Source organism: Tyto alba, unplaced genomic scaffold (assembly GCF_018691265.1).
Source record: "Tyto alba isolate M040663 unplaced genomic scaffold, T.alba_DEE_v4.0 Super-Scaffold_40, whole genome shotgun sequence".
NCBI lineage: Eukaryota > Metazoa > Chordata > Aves > Strigiformes > Tytonidae > Tyto > Tyto alba.
In genome coordinates, this window is record NW_024881316.1 from 6181977 (window position 1) to 6202553 (window position 20577).

Sequence of the window (20577 nt, forward strand, 5' to 3'; positions counted from 1 at the left end):
GTGCTCATGGACATTTGTGCTGGGTTTAGGTGGCGGGAGTTTTGGTAGCAGGGGAGGGGGCTACAGTGGCGGCCCCTGTGAGAAGCTTCTCAGAAGCTCCCCTGGCTCCAGGTCAGACCCACCTCTGCACCAGGGCCGAGCCAGTTAGTAACGGTGGCTGCGCCTCTGCGATTGCATATTTAAGAAGGGAAACCAGAGAGGGGGGCTGAGATTTATGAGGAGGAGTTAAAAGACACCTAGGCGAACACCCAGGACAGTGGAAGGAAGGGAGGAAGAAGGGGAGGCGTGCCAAAGCAGCGACCCCTGTATCCCGTGGGGAGATGGCAGGGCTGCCCACCCTGCCACCCGTAGAGGTCTGTGGTGGAGCCAAGGCTGACCTGAAGCCTGTGGAGGAGCCCACCCCAGGACAGATGGCTGCACTGAAAGGAAGCTGGGACTGTGAGGGGAGAAGCGGCCCCCGCTGTTTCCGTTCGGCGCTGGGAGGGCTGCGACGCGCGGGGATGACCCAGGCCGGGTCAGCGCAGGAACGGCTGCAGCCCGTGGGGAGGGGTCAGTGGAGAAGGTTCCTGGAGGGCTGTCTGCAGTGAGAGGGGGGCCCCGGGGAGCAGGGGAGGGATGGGCAGCGTTCCCCCCCTCCTGAGCGGGAAGGAGCAGCGAGCTGGCTGTGACCCCCATCGCCTGCCCCTGCGCCGCTGGGGGAGGAGGGAGATCCAGAGCAGAGCTGAGCTGGGAAAAGGAGGGAGGACTAGGGGGGAGGTGGTTTTTGGATGTGATGGCACTTCTCACTGTCCCACCTTGTCTGTTAAGCGTTGTTTTTGTTAGTGTTTGAATTAGTGATTTTTTTTTTTTTTTTATCCTTCCCCTACTGAGCCTGTCTTTTGCCATGACCCTAATGGGTGAGTCACCCTTCCCTGTCCTTATCTCTGTTCCCAAGCCTTTTACTTTATTTTCTCCTTCCCATTCCTGAGGGGAAAGGGATGAGTGAAGGCTGCATGGTGCTCAGTTGCCCTCTGGGCTCAAACCAGGACCATGGTGTTAACTAGCCCTTAGTAGCTGTGAAATACTATCATCTGTTCTCCAGAATTACCTTCAAATGGGGGAAGTATTTTCTAGGAGACACTTCATGTCCTTGTCTGTCTTCCCAGTTATCTTTGACTAACTTATGCTGCTTGTGAAGTGGAAGGAGTAGGGCCTTAGTCTTAGCTGGCTGTGCAGTAATGCTTGGGACCTGAAGGCCTGAACATGTTAAAAGCCTGTGAGAAAGGTGAGGAATACCTGCCACAGCATACCTGTTGTGCAGTTTTGAGACTCACCAAGAAGTGCCAGGCATCAAGAACCTAACTTTTGATCTCCATAGAGGAGACTCAGGAGAAATCTTGCATGCTGCAGTCCAAAAGATATTTTTTATATATAAATTTTGATATAAAAAGATATAAATGACATCTTTGTCATTCCTTGAAGCCAATTTTTCCTAAAGCTGCCTACAAGATTTATGAGCTGTTCATGTCTACTGGGGAAGTGAATTTCACCGCTAAATGTGGATTTGGCACCTATGTTCTGGGAAAATGGGTCTTGAATATAAGATTTACGTCCCTTAAATGATACTTAGATAGAAGAGTCGGAGCCATAAGCAGGATCATTTTTAAGCATCATACGCTTTTTTCCCCCTCAACAGTAAACTTCTTACATCTTTCCAGAACAAATATTTGTAGGCTTTCAGATAAGCAGCAAGATTTTATGCCTCTCTGGAAAGAGAAACTCATGAGGGTCTTAAAAGCCCTCTTAACAGCTAATAACCATATGCACAAGATTCCCTTCATATAATGGCCAATATACTGCCAGTTGCTGTAGCAGACTAGACTCTGAGCAGCGGTACGTGGAGAGGATCTCTCTCCAGCTTTAGTCTTCCTGGAGTCCCAATTATTTGATTGTGCAGTAAGATCCTTTTCTGTTCTTTGAATCAGGAAGGGGCTTAAAGCCTTTACAGCCTTTCAGTTCTGAGAGGATCAGAGCCTATAGCCTGCTCTGCCAAAGCATGTTATCTGAGTAGAAGACAGAAAAGAGAGACTTAAATGGGTGTGTTTTGTGAAACAGTTGGAAGGTCCACTTTTCATGTGTTCAGGTATGCCATTAAATGTGTATGTACTTGCTTGTGCAAGCTATAGGATCATGGAACTAGGGACTGTGCTTTCTTAAGGTATGTTGGGGGATGTCAAAAGCCCTAGAATACCATCTTCTCCTTCCTGCCTTCTCTCTTTGCCTTTTTGTGCACCTATCCTTTGTCCTTTATCTGATCATGTCTTAGGATCAATTCTAATTAATTAGATTTTAAGCTGTGGCAGCTCTAGCTGCAGAGTTAAAAAAAAAAAAAAATGCAAGTCATTCATTTGTGTGTTTCTGAATGAGTGGTTTGCATAGGCCAATATATTTTCATACTGGAGGGACTCACGTTGAAAACTGGAAGAGGAAATTTGTAGAAAGTGCGTGTGTTCTAGGTTTGACCAGCATCCAAGCATCATTTTCTGACCAAATCAAGTTCTTCATTTCTGTGCTCTAGTGACAGAAGGTATTTGATTGGGTGCAAATGATTATTGCTTGCTGTTAATCAGCAAAAAATCTTTAAAAAGCTGGGAAAATTTTTGTGTGAGTATGTACTATTAGGAGCTACACCACTAGTAAAGTTTTACCCCATATATTGAAGAGTGTGATGGAGATCCTGTCTGAGCTGATAAGTGAACTTTGCAGTAGGTGAAACATCTGTTTTTTTTAAGATGTTATATTTTTTAATTGATAATTCAAAATATATGCATATATGTAAGATACTGCAATTGGTGACTGATAATAAAGCACACATGGATCAGGTATGAATCAGGATCATTTTTGTGCTCAAATGGCACAAGGTGAATTTGTATACTGCTGTTTGTTGAATTGTGGAGAATTATGATTTGGAAACCTCCAGGTTTTGGAAGTTTTCACTGTAGTGGGTGTTGATCTCACCACATCTCTACAGTTGGCATGTGCCATGTTTGCCCTGGAAATGGGAGAGAAAGTACTTTTGTACTTTTGGTTCATCATAGTCTAAAAAGGCAATCAGTGTTGTATAAATTATATTTTGTTTTCCTCTTTATACTCCTTTGTATTGTTTTTTCAATAATTTTTTTTTACTGATTGATTTATAAAAAAGTATGAAACAATAATGGTTGCCATAATTTTTCATAAATGCAGAGTAAAAACAGTTGCTTGTGAGAAACTGTTATGAAATTAGTTTTCAAAGCAGATAATTCTGCAGCATTCTTGGAATCACCATGAACACAGCATAGCACAATACAGCACATCATGTCACATACTCATTATGGTATCAAATTGTACTTTATGCTAGGATACACATACATAAAAAGCAAATTTCTGACAGACACCAGACTCCAGACTAACAGTGATTAATGGTTATTAGCCTGTAGGTTTGGAACCTGTTATATTTGTTTAATCAAAAGCCAGAAAAAAAAATACTTTATATCTTAATGTCGCAGTAGTAACATTTCATTATATTTTTTTCATTCTAGATATTATGAAGTAGCATAATTTCAATAAAAAATAAAGAAGAATTATTTTTTCAGATTAAGACATTTGTGTTGTGAGAGATTTCATCCCAGATGTGGAAAGATTGCAATGTCCTGTATGTTATGAAAATATTCATGGAAGTCATCAATTAGTGTAAAGGGACATTGGTGGGGCATTTACAGTTTCACTCACCATTACCTTTACTGCTCAGAAGTTACAAAATAACTTTTATTTTTCCATTGATCAAAATTTGTGTTACTTTGTTTTTATCAGACATTATTACGCCACATTAATTGCAGACATAAATTTAGATAGTTGTGCAGCCTTTGCTGATCTCTCTGCTCTAGAAAACTTACTAAATAAGCATGGGAAAAGTCTGAGGGAAGAAACATTCATAAAACAGATATTTAGGTGGCTTACATAGTGTGAAATAGCTGAAAGATTGAAAAATAATTTGAAGCTGTCTTTCAGAATATTTGAAAATTTCTTGAAGTGATTCCATGGTCTTAGAAAAATAGGTATATGTTTAGGTATCTGCTATTAGAATGACAAAACTGTGTTAAGCAACTTTTAAGTACGGGTCTGAGCCAAACAAAAATCAAGATATTAAACTGGGAATATATCTATGTTAGCTCCTAGTTATATTGTTCTTTCTCAGATACAAAAATGCCAACAACCTAAATGTCAGTTGGGAGAAACTTTGTTGATTATATTAACTGCAGTTATTATATATGCATATATATTTTATATATATATATATTGCTGTCACATTGAAATGTCTACGCAGATCCTCTTCATCAAACTGAGGTGAGAGTTCCAGGCACCTGCAGAGACAAAAAGTCTGGGCTGCTTTTAGGGGAAAGGAGGAGCGAGAAGGGAAGAGGGAAGGCTTGAAATCAAGCTTGAGAGAAACTGGAGTATATGCAAACACTGTATTTTGGCATTGGAGTTGAAGCTAAATTTTTTGAAGAGTCGTAAATAGTGTTTGAAATCCAAATACTAAATCTGGAGCTGAGTAGGAAGTAACATTTTTCATTTTGCAGGAAGTTGGATTGTTTTCTTATTTCTTCTCTTTCAAAAATGAAGGGGGGGAGGAAGGGAGGCGGAAGCTAGCTGCATAATAAACTGGTACATTGGAAGTACAATCTGTTTGCATCTCACAAAAAGCTTCATTTTCGTTTTATGTCAAGCATTTTATTCTGATTTTTGGTGGGTTTGTCTTACGAATCATTATAAAATACGAAAATGAAACGTTATGGTATTTTGAAAGGGCCACAGGAGTCTTCAGTTTAAACTGATTTGTGGGGTTTTTTGGTTGTTCTTTTATTTTTTTTGGTTTACACTGATTCATTTCAGCGAGTTACTGTGTCCCACTTCTTGAAAACAGTCAATTTTAGTTACATAACTTGAGTGCAGGTACTTATAGCTGTTAAAGACAACCCTGGTAAAGTAAACATTAATTTTTAGATTTCATTTTTGCAAGTGCATTTTCTCTCAGTTGCTAAGCTAAAGGAGTTTTTTTTTTGTTGAGCATTTTGATTATTTCCTAAAGTGAGTATTTATGTGTCTGTGTGTGTTGATCTTCCTTTAGAAAGGAAAACAGAGGATGATAGGAAATGGGGGATAATTCTTAATTTCTGAGAGAAATAAGTTATTACGAAAACATGTATAGTGGTTTCATCATCAGAAGGACTGGTGATTATTCTGAAGCTGAGATGGTTCAGTCTCATAAAGATAAAAAGGGGGTTTGCCTTTCAGATTTGACTCTGGCATAGAACAAAAATACTCTCAAGGTATTACAGCAAGGAGGAGATTACTTCGTAGATCTACATGTGTTGAATTTTTTACCTAGTTGCATAGTCCAGCATGGGTGGGAGGGGATATGAGAGAGAAGACAGAACACTGGTTTTTGAAGCAGGGAGCAGAGGAATAAATCTGAAATCGGTTCAAGGTGTGGGGAAACTTGGACATGGAATGGCTTTTCCATGTACTCTGCAAAAATGCTACTGTCTTAAAAACCAAATCCAGAGAAGGAAGAGGATGACAATTCAGTGTTCTGATCAACGGCAGTGCAGACATTGTGAAGGGATATATGTAAACATAGTGTTTACACATATATCACTGTTTAAATTAGCATGGGTAAAGAAACTTCTAATTTGAAAGGTTCCTGTCACTTCCATACACTGATCTGCTTTTTCCTTTCTTGTTTAATATGTTGTCAAATTGAGAAGGCAGTGCAATCCTATTTAATAGTTAATCAATGATATATTTGAGAAGTTGCTTTTCAGTAAAAGGATTTACTTTTCTTTGAAGTTAGAACATCTTTCTTTTTCCTTGCAATTTTCCCTTAACATTTCCAGTGCTATATGACCATGTGTGACTTTTTTCTGTTTTTAATATAGCTCATCCAGTTGATTTTGAGTCACCTTACAGTACCAGACCTGTGTAGACTAGCGCAAACTTGTAAGCTTCTGTATCAACATTGCTGTGATCCTCTACAGTACATTCATCTCAGTTTGCAACCTTACTGGGCAAGGATTAATGACACATCTCTGGAATACCTACAGTCTCGCTGCACTCTCATCCAGTGGCTGAATTTATCTTGGACTGGAAACAGGGGAGCCATCTCTGTTTCTGGATTTAGCAGGTCAGTGCTAAACCTACAGAAGTATTCTGACAAGCTCTGTTTGACAGAGCTGCTGCACAGTACTTTTACTAAGCATGTGAAGCCTTACTAAAAGACAAGAAATGCCTTTGATTTACTGTAAAGGGTGTGATTGTTATGATGTGGGGAAAAAAACAACAGCTAAACCGGTAAGAGGTACTAGATACAGCAGCAGAAGTCTGTTTCAGTGCGTGGAGTCTGTGTGTGCCAAACTGCCTGTGACTGAAAGGCTTCTTCCAGGGGGAGCCAGTGTTTTGCTTTCTCTTGGGCTTCTAAAAGACTCCACTGGCACCAAGCTGTCAAAAGTCCCTCTCACAAATAAGTTGTTTGCAGTTGTTCTTTGTATAGATGAGTCATCGGTAGGACTGTGTTAGAAAGGCTGCAGTAATAAACTGATTATAGTGCATGCTTGCAAGGTATGGGCCCTAAGTAATCATTGGAGTGCAATGTAAATGCAAATATTTTCATAAAAATGATTTAAAACATTAGCCCTGTTGGGAAACAGGGGGTTTGCATGTGCATCTTCCACTGAGCTGAAAATATGACTGTGCTGTAGGTCATTAAAATAGCAAATTCGCAGGGATTCTTCTCTGTATAACAACAGTGTTCTCTGCTTTCTTAACATATCATTTCTTGCTTCTTTGCTCGTTTGCATTAGTTAAACAGCATCTATCAACGCATTTCATTTAAACAAAAATTGCTGCTTCAACTAAGAGGCAATCAGCAATGACTGGCGAAAGCAGAACTTGACTGATAAGAAAAAAATGTTTAATACATCTAAAAAAAATTGTCTTTACTCTCATTTGTTTTTGGAATAAAAAGGTTAACTCAAGTATTCAAACATTTTATTTCCTTTGGTGCCTGGGTGCCTTCCCTGGGGAAGTAAAATAATTTGAAAAAATACAAAAATACTTTGTCAAGATGAGAATTGTCGCTTCCCTTCTTTCCTGACCTTCCAGTATAATCCAAACACCCTATTCTCTTTTGTGCTTGTTGGTAGGAAAAGGAGATAGATATCAGCTAGGTGTTGAATGGGGTACAAATATTCCTCCTAAATTTGGATTTCATATTGGATATATTATGCGGAGGCTAAATATGCAAGCTTTAATGGAGAATTCAACTCTGAAATTGTGAAGTGCTTGCTTTCCGATGCTTAGCTATTAAATCTGTCTTTTGAAAACTTCCATCTTTATGGCATATTTTTTTTTAATGTTCATGATTTTTTTAAAACGTGCAGTACTGCAAAAAATAGCTTTATTGCTAATGACTTCTTTACTTCTGTGCTGAAATAATAGCAGAACTTATGTGGAGTCAGCATTTCTAAAATAATAACTGTTCATTGTTTGACTATTAATAATCTGTGAATAAAGATGGTCAATTTATATTCATTATAACCAGTGATAATTGTTTGTAACAAGGGGGAAAAGTGTTCTTGGACATTGATAAAATTGTGGAGTTACCTGTATTTCTGGGGAAAAGTATTTCTAGGAAGATACGTGCAGTCTGGGAATGGGAGGTGCAGTTAAATTGTAAATTTTGAAACAAAGTTGTAAGCTAAATAATTTTCAGGTGTGACTTCTGCTCGGAATTTCCCCTTCTGAATCAAAAATTCTCCACTGTAACTAGGTCTGGTTTTGAAAGTTTTCTTTTTCCCAGTGCAGAACTAATTTTTTAACTCTTGGTCTGTAGAAGTGTTTTTTCTAGTAAAATTTCGAAACCAATTTTCCTTTTGACATTCTTCGTCAGCATGGTTGTCAAATCTTCTAGCCTCCAGGAAAGGAAAATTTGATGCTCATTTGCTATGGAAGTATCTATTAATACAGGAGACTTATTAGAACAACACTTGCTTTTCAAAAGCATTAGTATAACTTACTTCAAAAAAATAACTTCCTGATGAGAGATACTGTTCCTCAAAGGAGGAATCTGCCAGGTAATGTTTTAATTCTGTTGCCCTGCCTATCATTAAGATACCACCACCACCACCATGTGGGTATTACAGCATCCAGGACACAGTCATGAACTCCTACAATTTTTCCTTTTGAACTTGTAGATGTTCCTCACCCAGCCTGACTTTTGGGAGATACTTATGCAAAACAGAGTTTCCAGAGCTTGGAGGTACCTCGACTTTCCTAGGAATTCTGTTTCACACTTACATTTTCTTTCCAGTTTATTCTTCAGAATATGACTATTGCAGCAGAGGTTCCCACCTGGCTGGAGAGAGTGCATTGCTGCTTTTATCAGTTACCTGCTGATGCTAACTGTTACTGAAAACTTAACCAGATTTTCAGACTGTAATTGTCCTTTGCAGAAATTAAATACTTAAGTATTTCTTTCTGTCTCTGCATAACAATAGAAGACACGTACCACTAGATTTATTCGTGTGAAATCTTCTCTTGCTTCCTACTGCGTGAATGTTTCTGAATCAGTTTGTTGAGTTCTCCTTATCCTGCTTTCTTTGGCTCCCTCTCTGGTCTCGGTATTCTCTATTTCTTTCTGCAAAGAAAATTTTAAAATAAAGCAATGAGGTGTGCCTGTAGAATAGCAAGCTGTGCATCTTTTATTTTGGATTTAATTGGTGAAAAAGTCTCCTTGTAACTTGTGGTTGAGTTGAAATGAGCCTGAATTGCTTGTTCCAATACTTCAGGTTTATAAATTTTGTGATGAGTTGCTGCATAAGAGACCAGGAATGGCTGTCAAGCCAACTGCTTGGAGGTGTAGAGAATTCTGCCTAGAAATTGTAACAATTTGAAGGACTCTGTTATACTGTTTTTAGGAGGCCAACCTGTATTTGTCAGTTCAAGGAGAAAAAAAAACATTATTTGCTAAACGAAATTTGTAAATAACTTCACAAACACCACAAATTGCTGCAGCATAGAAATGGCAAAATGCTAAACCCAAAATACCTTATCCTCATAGATAACAGCATTTCACTTTTACATGACCTGCTTTTTATTTTGTTGTCTTTATTTTTGCACTTTTCTCAGCATTCGGTGTTACAGTTGGCACTGTTGAATTCAAAACTGGTATAGTTAAATTCTTACAGCTATGCGATTTAGGATTTTTGCAAATCGGGGCATGTTTAAATGCTACTCTTGCTTGAATTTTATTTTGGCAAAAATCTTTCAAAAATGTTTTCATCTGTGGTTTCTTACGAGAGTGTTAGAAGTAGCTTGTGTAAATTTGTGTGCTGCTTTAAGAGGTTCCTATAGACACCATTGTAAGAAATAATTGAAAAATACATATTTTCTTGCAAAAATATATTAAAGTAGAAAATTTTTAAAAATAGTATTTTTAAGAAATGTGACTGAAGCAAATACTGTATTATCATGAGAAGATAAAATGCTTCAGGCATGTGAACATCCTGAGGCAAAGCTGAAGGTATTTTAACTTATTGATAACATCTACTCCTTAGGGCTAGAAATGACTATCATAAATCTTTCATTTCAGCGTATAATATAAATTAACTAAACTTTATCATTTAGATTGAACTAGAAGTATGCAGAGAAGTGAAAGACAAATGAAATTAGTATTTGAGCAGTCTCAAGTGTCTGGTAAGCAAAGTGACAGGGAGTAAGCAAAGATTTCACTGCCAGTGTTACATAAGCAGCACTGCATTTCTCTTGGCATTAGAGGTATGGTGAATTTCTTCATGCCAGGGGAATATCAGCGTGGGAGGGTAGGACCTATATAGGAAAAGCGAGGCAAGTTGACTGGAGATGTACTGAATATCGAGATGCTGAATAGGTGCTCTGAGGTTTAAACAACTCAAGGACGATGACAGTTTAAAAACAGCTCTGCATGCAGATTTCTTTGTATCATGGGTAATGTCACTAGCTTGGTTGAACTCTTCTGCTTTAAATATCTGAGATGTTAGGATGTTTCTTTACTTCTAACATTTTACACTGTGAAAATGAATCAATAGTGTTTTATTTTCAGGTTAGTGGCGCGGTGTTTGCATGTCAAGCGCATTCAGGAGTATTTCTTCAACAATTTCATTTTTGTTAATATTTGAGGGGTTTAGGTGATGTTTAATAGAGGTGTATTTTGACAGTGTTGAACTTGGTGAGGCTTTGCTGCGAATCAAACTAGCAGGAAGGTCAGAGAAATTACTGAAACACACATCAAGTACTCAGTCACAGAAAATAGGAGTAATGTGTGACTTTACAGGGATTCCCAGTTTAAAAATCACGTATCTCTTAATTTCCACAGTTTTTTAAGTAAAACCTAAGGTCTCTGTATTTGAGATTACTTAATAATGTTTGGTGTTCATGTTTTTATTGACATAGTATAAGCTGTGTTGAGAAAAGCACAAGATCGGGTACTTAATATGCTCCCTACTTGCATGCAGTGTTTTAAGGTTTGCTGACAAAAAAAGGTGTGATACATGCTAGATTAGAAGATAAGATTGTAACAGTTAGAATAGTTTAGAAGGGAAGGAGACCTCACTTTAAAAACAAAATTATTTTATTCAGTCTTACTCCCAAACGTGCATGCTTGCATGCACCAAGACAACTGAGATGTATGTCCAAAGCAATCTGTCTAGCCTATGGTGTCACCATCCTGTGCCACCTCTGTCCTTCATCTCCTAATCTGCGTGTCTGGAGAAACTGCACATACATATGTTCAAGGATCTTGATGACCTGCTAATCCAACTTCAACTTCCACCAATACACCCCACTCTACCAGCCCTCGTACTGCCTTTTGTTCTTTCTCGTGCTTCTACACCTGTATGTACTCTTTTGTTCTCCAGTCATACCTACCTTAACACTTTTATTACAATTATCTGTACTCTAGATGCTGCTGCTGTTGCGTAACACAGCAGTCCTGAAAGGAAAAGGATCACTGAAAATAAAAATACCTGAACATGATTTTAAGAATTATATTAAAATATAATTCCGCAAGTCACTGGATTAATTACAAGACTGTAACTGCAAGACAGGTTGGGATTATGAAGTCCTCTGCCAAATTTGTGGGAGTAATCATATAGATAGAACTAGAGTAAGAAAGAGAAAAACAAGATCTTACAAATGAAATGAGGAAGAATAATAATCCAAGTGTGTTGTTTTTTTTTTTTTTTACATTATTCTTGTGTGGTGGCAGGCTCTGGAAAGCGGGAGGCCTGAGTAGCCAGAAATACTGGTTTTAGGAGAGAGGTACCAAGGAGGGCTAGGCAAATGGGGCAGTGTTATATCTTGCAAGTAATGGAGGTAACATCCCTGATTTGCATGCTAGCATAAGGTGGGAAAATGCTGAAGTAAAAAGAAATCTATTGAGCCCTGTGTTGTTCATAAATAAAAGTTGCTTGCCCATCCCCTACCCTTTGACACCAAATTCAGTGATTTATATGTCAATGACTACAAAATGAGTATGTAAGATTTTAATTGAAAATGAGTATGGTTGAAACCTGTTGGGATAATTGTACTAAAGGAATATGAAACTAGGCAGCTATTTGTGTGTAGGGAGGATGAGTAGATGAGAGAGAACTGGACTGTGATCCCTACTCCCTTGTAGAGTTTTCTTTGTAGAGTAACTCTAAACCATGGGATATCAAATAAGTGAAGGTCATTGTGCTAACAGTGAATTGTAGGTTTTGGATCCAGTGCAGTTCCAGTGGAAACTACTGGAGCAAATGTGGTGTGACCAGTACGCTCATAAGCATATGTCCACAGGTAGTTTGAGAATTTTGTTTGGGAGGTCTTATGCAGCCAGTTCTTAAGGTACAAGAGATAGCACCCTTGATATTTTAATTTTGGATCTTCTTTGGCTCACGGAATATGCTTATGATACAGACATGAATTGCAGTATTGGAAGTTGTAATAGGCTGAGTGACCCCATGACCACGATGGGTTTAATACCAGCATAAGCAAATTGTGTCCTAATTGCTAATAGATACACTCAATGTTTCAGAAGGGTTTGACTAGCACTGACTGACTTCCCTGAAGCTGAAGGGGTTGGAAATGAGCAGCAGTTCTTGAGAGCAGGCTGAAGGTGATGAAAATCAAGATTGTTTTTTTTCATTAAAAAAAAAAAAAAACAACAAACCACAAAAAACCCAAAGCAAACAAAAACCAACCACCTTGCCCAAAAAATACCCAAAACAACCCCCAAAAAAACAACCATTAAAACCCCCCTGAAATACTGCAGTCTAGAATGAGGATAAATATAAAAGGAAAGGCTCAATCTGTTGTCTAACAAAATAAATGTATATGTTCACATTATTCTAGGTTGTTTAGTCAGTTGTATTTCATAACAAACATGAAAAGATGAAGGGAAATCACTTCAGAAATTGTGTGTATAAAATATTGATAATAAGAGCAAAAGTAAAGGGATGGATGACTCTGCAGAAGGGAGGAAAGTCTAATGACAGGAACCAGTCAATCCTCAGTGATTAAAGGAGAGGTATGTGAAGAAGTGTTGATTTGGGTAGAAGGTGCTTTTCTGGGGATTGTTTGTTTTCAAATGAGCTAAGTCAGAGCTAGGCATCCAGTATCTGTTAAATCTCAGAAGTATGAAGGCCATGCTCTGTTTGTTCTGAAACCACGAGAACCCATGTTCTACCTTGCCATATGGCTTTGGAGATCCATGTGAAAAGACATTAGCAAAAAACTGTTCTGAGCAGCCTGTTAAGTGCAGACAAAGATTGGGGCGTCTTAATCATTCAGAGAACTCTGCAATTCTGCCTGATGTTCTCTGCCCTGTGCTGGTTGGTGACTCCCTCAAATCCTTCCTCTTTTTGTTCATCTCTTCATCGCATGCCTGTCAGCTCATTCTTGTACCCTGCTGCATGTCCCTTATCCCCCTTGCCTTTCTGTTTAGTGTCTCCTAAATAACCTTTTACCAAAAAGGCAGCAAAGCTGTTAAGTGCAACGCTCGTTGCTGTCACTGTGTTTGCTCTGCCTGTGTGTTTCAAGTGTAATGAATTTAAATAAAACGTTCTGAGGATAATAACTCCTCAAGCTGGTGAGCCTGGAGTTCTTCTCCAAATCTAGGGGGTTAACTGAGTGTTTCCCTGACCTGGTAATGTTAACTTTTTTAATAGTCCTAGAAGGAGAAAATCGTTGATCTGTACCAACATTTATAACAGCCAAGCCCTGTTAAATTATATGGCAGTTAACCTAACATCCATTATTGTAATGGAGTAATTCATAAAATATTTATTCGTTAGCAAATTAAAAGCTAGAGGTATAATAAGTGGAGATTGACAGGATTTTGTGGAAAATACCACCATTCAAACAAAGCTTATAATTTGTTGATGAAAGAAGCTCTGTGAATGTATTGTTGAAGCACTCATTAAATAGAGGAACGGGCTAATTGGTAATCAGCAATGAATCCATATGTCTCTACTCTGATTTCCAGGGGATTTCCGTCCTGCGTTTCTCCATGGCAGTGTTGAACTCTATTGCTAGTGTAAAATACCAATTTAATGTTTAAATACCTAATGTTAATTGATGTGAATTGTCTGTCATTTCAGCTCTGACACTCCCATAAGAAGACTTACCAGTCTAGGTGAATTCAGTGTATCCTGTATGAAAACATCAAATAAGTGCTTGGTGTTTGATTAAACTCTGATTTTACAAGCTAAAATAGATTCTAAAGAGCGACTGCAGAGTTAGACAAAAATAGTGGAAGAGTAGATTCAAAGGCCATGCTTGGCAGAACCCCTGTGGCTCTGGGGCTTACGTCTCCCCTTTCGTGTCTCAGACCCTCTCTTTGTTTTTGTTTGCATAGGGTCATAGAAATGTTGGATGTTAGGGACCTCTGAGGGTCGTCTACTCCCAGCTGCCATTTGAAGTGCCAGTGTCCCCAGCACTAGATCAGGTCAGTCAAGGTTTCAGGTGACTCTTGGAAACCTCCAGGGATGGAGGTGCCACCCTGGAATCTCCTTTCCCCTCCTTATTATGTAGGATCTGCATAATCAAGATGAAAGGAATAAAGAAAGGTGGCGATGAATGGCAAGTATGACTGGAGTGAGTAATGAAAAAATAAGGAAAGAAGAAGATTTTAAAACTTGGATCTTGAAGGATGGACTTCAGGTCCTGTGCTACTGTTAGCATCCTTGAGGAATGCCTCCCTGAATGTGTCTGCTTTTAAGACCAGCAGCTATGTCGTCTGACGTTTCAGCAGCAGCAAAGTCTGGGGAAGGCTACTCCCTGTCTAGGGGTAGCAACAGGAGTTTTTGTGCGAGCAGGAGCCTCATGTCTCTCGGGCATTTCTGTTGTATCAGTTAAACCCAAGAAGTCATACTAACTTTGCAGTGAAAGTGTCAGAACCTAAAGCTGCTTTGTCTTCATGAAGTAAGCTAGAACTGGTAGTAGAGCAGATCAGAATATTTTTTATGAGAAACGAATCCATACTCTCTTGCAAGTAGCTCTGTTATTCTAGGAAGCAACAATGGGAACTCATTGCAGCCCATAGGTTAGGAACTTAGTTTTTTCTACTGCAGAAATTGTTAAAGTATAACAATCATAGTAAACGTGTGGGTTGTTTCTCCCCACTCCCCCCCCCCCCCCCCCCCCATTAAATATCAAATTTAGAAGCCTAGGGGTTGATTTACAGTTCAAAGGTTTTCTTTGCGATAAAATGGGACATAAGCTTATGTGTGTTTACTTAAAGCTTGGATGAGATATTACAGAGCTTGAATTTCTGACACAAGATCTCTGACAAAATGTGTGATTCAATTCAGAGACCATCAAATTTTCTAAATTTTTGATATTTTTGTCTTCTAATGTCTTAAATTTTTGTAATTCCAATGAAAGTCACGTGAAATAGCCCTTAGGAATCTCTGTGTTCTAAAACAGCTACTAAGTGCTGATTTTGACTTGTTTGTTAATGAAAGGAATGAGATGTTTTTCTGAAAGTCTTAAAATACTTCTCCTGAATATTTCATTCATTTGTTTAACCTCGTTTTTACATTTGCAGACTTTTCTGAGAGAGAAATATGAAATTATTGGTGAAAACTTGCAGGCCATTGTCAAAATCAGCTTTGGGGACTGTTTAAAGCATTTTAAACATTATCTGTGTTGTACTTTGTTCCATTGCCTCAGAATAAATGGCAAGAACAAAGCATGTTCCAACTTTCTGAACCAAAACAGCGTTTTCAGAACTAATGTTAATTTAATTAAAAGCCCTCTCTGTACCATTTTCAGCCCCAATGATTCTTTTGCAATTTGTTTTCAAGATGAAAGTTGTTTATTAAGACTGCTTAGGTGACATAAGCCTCTTTATGCCATGTACAGCGTTATATAGCCTTTTGTGATTCTTAAAATGAGTCAAATACTCCTTTGTACAAGCCATTGCGTAATACTGAGGTTATGTACAATACCAAGTTAATGTTGATGAAACAGTCTTGACTTTCAGACTACCTTTGCCTTTTTGCTATTGCTCTCAACTCAACACCTAATTGACTTCGTCTCTTCTGGACTTGTACAGATTTGATTCAGAAGTAACTTCTTCAGAGTGGTTATAATTAATTTACTTTAACCTAATCATATTTTCTGTTAGTTAACTGAAGTGACATAAGAGCTGTCTGTAGGCTTTTCATTGTTGAAAGGAAGTATTCCCTGGTTTGCATGCTTAAGGTTTCGACATTATTCAGACTCTCACCCGAAAGTATGTTTATTTTTCACTTTAAATGTGGGTCTTTTACAGGTTCTTGAAAGTTTGTGGCTCTGAACTAGTACGTCTGGAGTTGTCTTGTGGCCATTTCCTGAATGAAACATGCCTGGAGGTCATTACTGAAATGTGTCCAAATCTTCAGGAATTAAATCTCTCATCATGTGATAAAATACCACCTCAGGCTTTCAACCACATAGCCAAAGTGGGCAGCCTAAAGCGTCTCATTCTCTACCGAACAAAAGTGGAGGTAGGAACAAGTGTCTTTAACTTTTGCAATAAATACTTTCAATCAATCCTGGTAAAGTAAGTTTGTTTTGTTTTTTTCATTAATGAAGTGAATTAGAATTTCACATGTAAATTCAAAGATGAATTCAGAAAATTCAACGGTAGTTTCAAAAACCATTTGTATTTTCAAAATAGCTTCCAGATGTAACAAAAATAAATAAAAAGCTTGCATGTTTCAACTTGCATGGAAGATTGGTTGGTGACTTTTCACCAGCTGTTTGAAGCCATGTAGTGAAATCACAAATGTGAAAGCTTTTCTCTTGTTTTGAAGTGTACTCCAGACCGATTCTATTTGGAAATGTAATTGGGAAATTACCATGTTTAGTAACTTACGTAGTTCTCAACATTCTCTCCTTTACAATGATGTACTAATTATTAGATTCTTACTATCTTCGTGTATATTAGCAGTATCTGAGACATGGAACAGAATTTTTTTAAAATACTTTTTATTTACAGTGTAAAAATTACTTCTTTATGCAGTTACTCAGCTGCCCAGATCAGGGTTGTTATTTGCTGCAATACATTTCCTATCTAAGATGGAATGGATTTACATGCTACAGTTGAGAAAACTGTTGCAGTTTACTACATTTTACAAATGTTGTATCCTAGTAAATTCAGCAGTTTGAATCGGAAGCAATTCCATTCCTTCTCACTAGCTACATTACTCAGGTAACTTTTAAAGTTCGAGGCGTCATGCTTGTAATAGTGCAGCAGCAGAGGTATACTCTGAAAATGATTGGTAACTGTCATTTCTTAGCTATCACTTTGCTGAACAGAGCTTGAAATTAGATTGAATGTAGGTGGCAGAGATTTCCTGACTTTGAAACCCTTAAATGGGGAAGATTCATTTGTGCCTTTCATGTGTATGGACGTGCATCTGCTTGTGGCTGACGAGAACATTCATTCATAATCAAGCTTACTTAAGACTGTGCTTCCACTTTATACATAAGTATAAACTGAAGACACTGTTGCTAACAGACCACAGTAGAGAAATTGCTAGAAATTTAAATAGGTAAATAGGAGAGGATGCTTTTGTGTTACTTGCTAATATGAAGCCACTTAACAATATGCATTGTGCATCACAGGTGGAAAAGTAAAAGGGAAGGAGTGAAGATGTAGCATAGAATTTGAATTAGAGGATTAGAGTTGCAAAAGTCACAGATCTGTAGAAGTAACATTACTTTTCTCAACATCAGCTTCTCGTAATGGAAATCTTTGGTTTTCTGTACAAAATAGGCTGTCATTCCTTCTGTACTCTTCAGCTGGTATGGAGATGCTAAGTAGTAACTGGTGTCTAAATGGAAAAAAGACAGGATAGATTGATCAAGCATGCTCTGAAGTGATTTAGACTTTTTTAAAACTTGTCAAAGAACTGTAATATGGTAGTGTTCTTGATCTTTGTGAAATTTCTGCTATCTGTGTCTTCATTGCTGGACCTTCTAAGGAGCAAACAAATGGAACAATGCGAATGTGTAATCAAGAGCTTGGCATTGTATTGTTGCCAACTGGCCCTGGTCAGGGAAAAGAATCTGAGGCTGTGAATCCACAAAGGAAAACTGCAAACTAATAACAAGTATCTGACTATTAAGAGAAAGTAAGAAAGAAGGTGAGGAGAACAGAGCTGATGTGTGTGTTATGGTCCTCTGTAAAAGTTCTGTCTCAAAAAAAAAAAAAAAAAATCTGTTCATTACATTTAACCCACTGTTTTCCTAAATAAATCAATGGTTTGCTTTTTTTTTTCTTAAAAAAAAAAAAAACAAAGAACAAACAAAATAAAGCACCAAGTCAATTTAAATTTTCTTGTATCATGTTCTAGAATAGCAAAAGTACAGGTCCTACCATAATTATCAGCGTGTCCTCATTTTCTGTGACAGAAGTATGGCATCTCTGTTCATCCTATATGTAAAATTGGGGTGATATGTTTCTGATATTACTGGAGATTTTGAGGTAATTGCCTAAATGTGAAGAGGGAATGATAATGCAGAGAACGAGTTGGTAAAAAGCTGACCAAAATGAGTTCTCCAATGGGGTATCATAGTATTTTTTGGTGTGTATCTTACTGCACAATTCAAGGCAGTCACTGGAATTAAGGCATAATAAAATTAGATCAAATGAGGAGGGAGACTGCCTTTTATACTTGTAAACAGTCTGATGAATTTATTGTTACAGCTGATCAACGTAAGTTCTTGAGTTGAATTATTTAAGCAAAGCGATCATATTTTTAAAAATGAGCAACACTAAGGAGAACAAGAAAAGCAAAATAGGACTTAATTAATTGATTTTCAAAGGAGGGCCCCTCTCTGCACGTTATTTGTGACGCTAGTGAAAAGGGGGCTATTTTCCTACTCTGCAATTGTCAGTCTCTGCTGAAAATGCAGTGTTGTGTCAGTGGACATCTGGATAAATAGTACAACTTGTTCTTTTGGTTGTGAATTTAGGCGTGTGAGTAAATAACATAGGATATGGGAGATACGGGATGAAGATTCTCCATCCTTTTTGTCATTATTTGATGAAGCTGTTTCTGTTTCTGCATGATGCTTTATAAAGTACAGTATTAACATTTTAATAAAAGAAATGGTAGTTTGATTATATAAAAACAAACTCCCATGTACCTGCCCAGATGTAAGATTTCCTTCCTCAGACTGTCTTGCAATACTCTTTTTCATTTTTTTTTCTTTTTAATGCTAAAAAAAAAGAGAAAAGATGTTTTTAACATTTAAATTTTAAGTATTTGTTGTACTTTTTCTGTTTATATGATTACTATGACACTAATGGATGAATTCTGAGAAAATACTGTGCAGAAAACCGGCTACTGTTAATGATATTTGTGTTAGGTACAGAAAAAACAGGTTTTGTGGAAAACAAACAGTAAAATTGACAACATACTATGTAATTGTCTGACCAATTGCTATGACAGTCACATGTTACTTTAGTTTTCTTTGAGTAGGTTTTGTATTTTAAAATATTCCCATTGTCTCTGTAATCAAAGCTCCAGTTTTTGAGTGTACATTTTTAGTGAAATGGATAGTTCTGGTATTCTGCTACTTACTTCACTGCATTGCTGTTTTGGAAGATGGCTGTACCATCTGGAGGAGTTTATGATCTTTGGTCCTAAGCCTGCTGATTCTTAAGGCCACCTATAATGTTACTTCCTTGACTTATTGAGTGCAAGTTTTTGTGTACAAAATTGGTTTCAAACCTCTGAAATGAAGTTTTCAACGTACTTGAATTATTCCAACCTCTCTGCTACAAGAAGAAAAGTCCAGTGACTTTCAGTACTTTGTTTCAGGCAGAATAAGCAAAAAGAAAGAAAAAAAAAAAAAATTGTCTTGCATCACTATACTCCTCCCCACTAAATGCAGCTCATTTTCCCGGTGCTTCAAGTTAACTATTAAAGGTTTCATTCTTAAAGGTTGTTTGATTATGCATATGCTTGAAATAATTTGCAACTTTGGGAAACTGATCTCAGCATTTTATACATGTAACTCCTGCTTGCTCAAGACCACTGTTATACTTGTGGGCTTTTTGTGCTAGTGGTTTTGGTATTTACTGATACATGACTCCTTAATATTTATTCATTGAGAGTGTATTCACAGCATAATTTAAGCACTTGTTGGCATTGATACATTTGAAGAATACAATGAACAACAGAGGTATTATTGTATACAGTAATTGGCAATGCACATCTTTATGGTTTGAGTATGAATATTATCTTGATTTCATGCTTATCATGAAGTATTCCATCCATATAAATAATGCAGGCAAGATTGTATTTTAAAGAAACCAAAGCCACAATTACAGTAGGAGAACCTGACAGTCTCTTTATTGCTGGGTGTAAATTTTAATGTAAGATTATATGTTTCATGTTGCATGTTATTCTGGATTCTTTGTAATGTGTGAAGAAGTTTTAAAATTACAATTGAAATACAAAATGAACTAAATTTAAATGAAATTACAACGGATAAAGGACTTTGCTTTGCAGTCATTTTAAAGCAAGCGTTGTAGTTATAAAATTTATCTCTGATGCCCTTGAACAAGAGCAAATTCAGAGCTTGGGCAGTTGTCAGAGAGGACACTGGAAATTTTAGATATCAAGAAGAGGCATAAGAATATTAGCAGTAAATGTAACAGCTTCTAATTTTTTATGCCCTGAGCAATGAAAGAGTTAATGCTGCCATAAAATTGTTCTACAGAGATTTAGAAATATCCTGTTATGGGTCATGTTATACTTCTGAGAGCTATTGTCTGAGGTTTTTCAACTTGGACGAAATTTCACTGGCTTGGGTACAAATCTTTAGGGTTAAGAGTTGCAAATAGTGGAAAAAAAGTGAAAGCCTCTAGCTAGAAAGTGGATTCTTGGAAGGAGGTTGAGCCGGTGACAAATAATCATGCAATACAGGGCCTTGATGGTGCCTTCTGATCCTGTGTCAGGCTCATAGGGCTGAATTTGGTCA

The 20577-nt window shown here is 37.6% G+C and overlaps 1 protein-coding gene across 5 annotated transcripts in view; it reads left to right on the top strand.

The window, feature by feature from the left end:
• FBXL4 (F-box and leucine rich repeat protein 4) overlaps window positions 1–20577 on the top strand; it is a 68811-nt gene that overhangs the window by 18347 nt on the left and 29887 nt on the right. For all 5 annotated transcript variants that reach the window (XM_042802948.1, XM_033006414.2, XM_033006416.2 and 2 more), the window contains 2 exons: window positions 5961–6205; window positions 15872–16085. In XM_042802948.1, the coding sequence (XP_042658882.1) occupies window positions 5961–6205; window positions 15872–16085 (459 nt within the window). The remainder of the gene's footprint in view (window positions 1–5960; window positions 6206–15871; window positions 16086–20577) is intronic.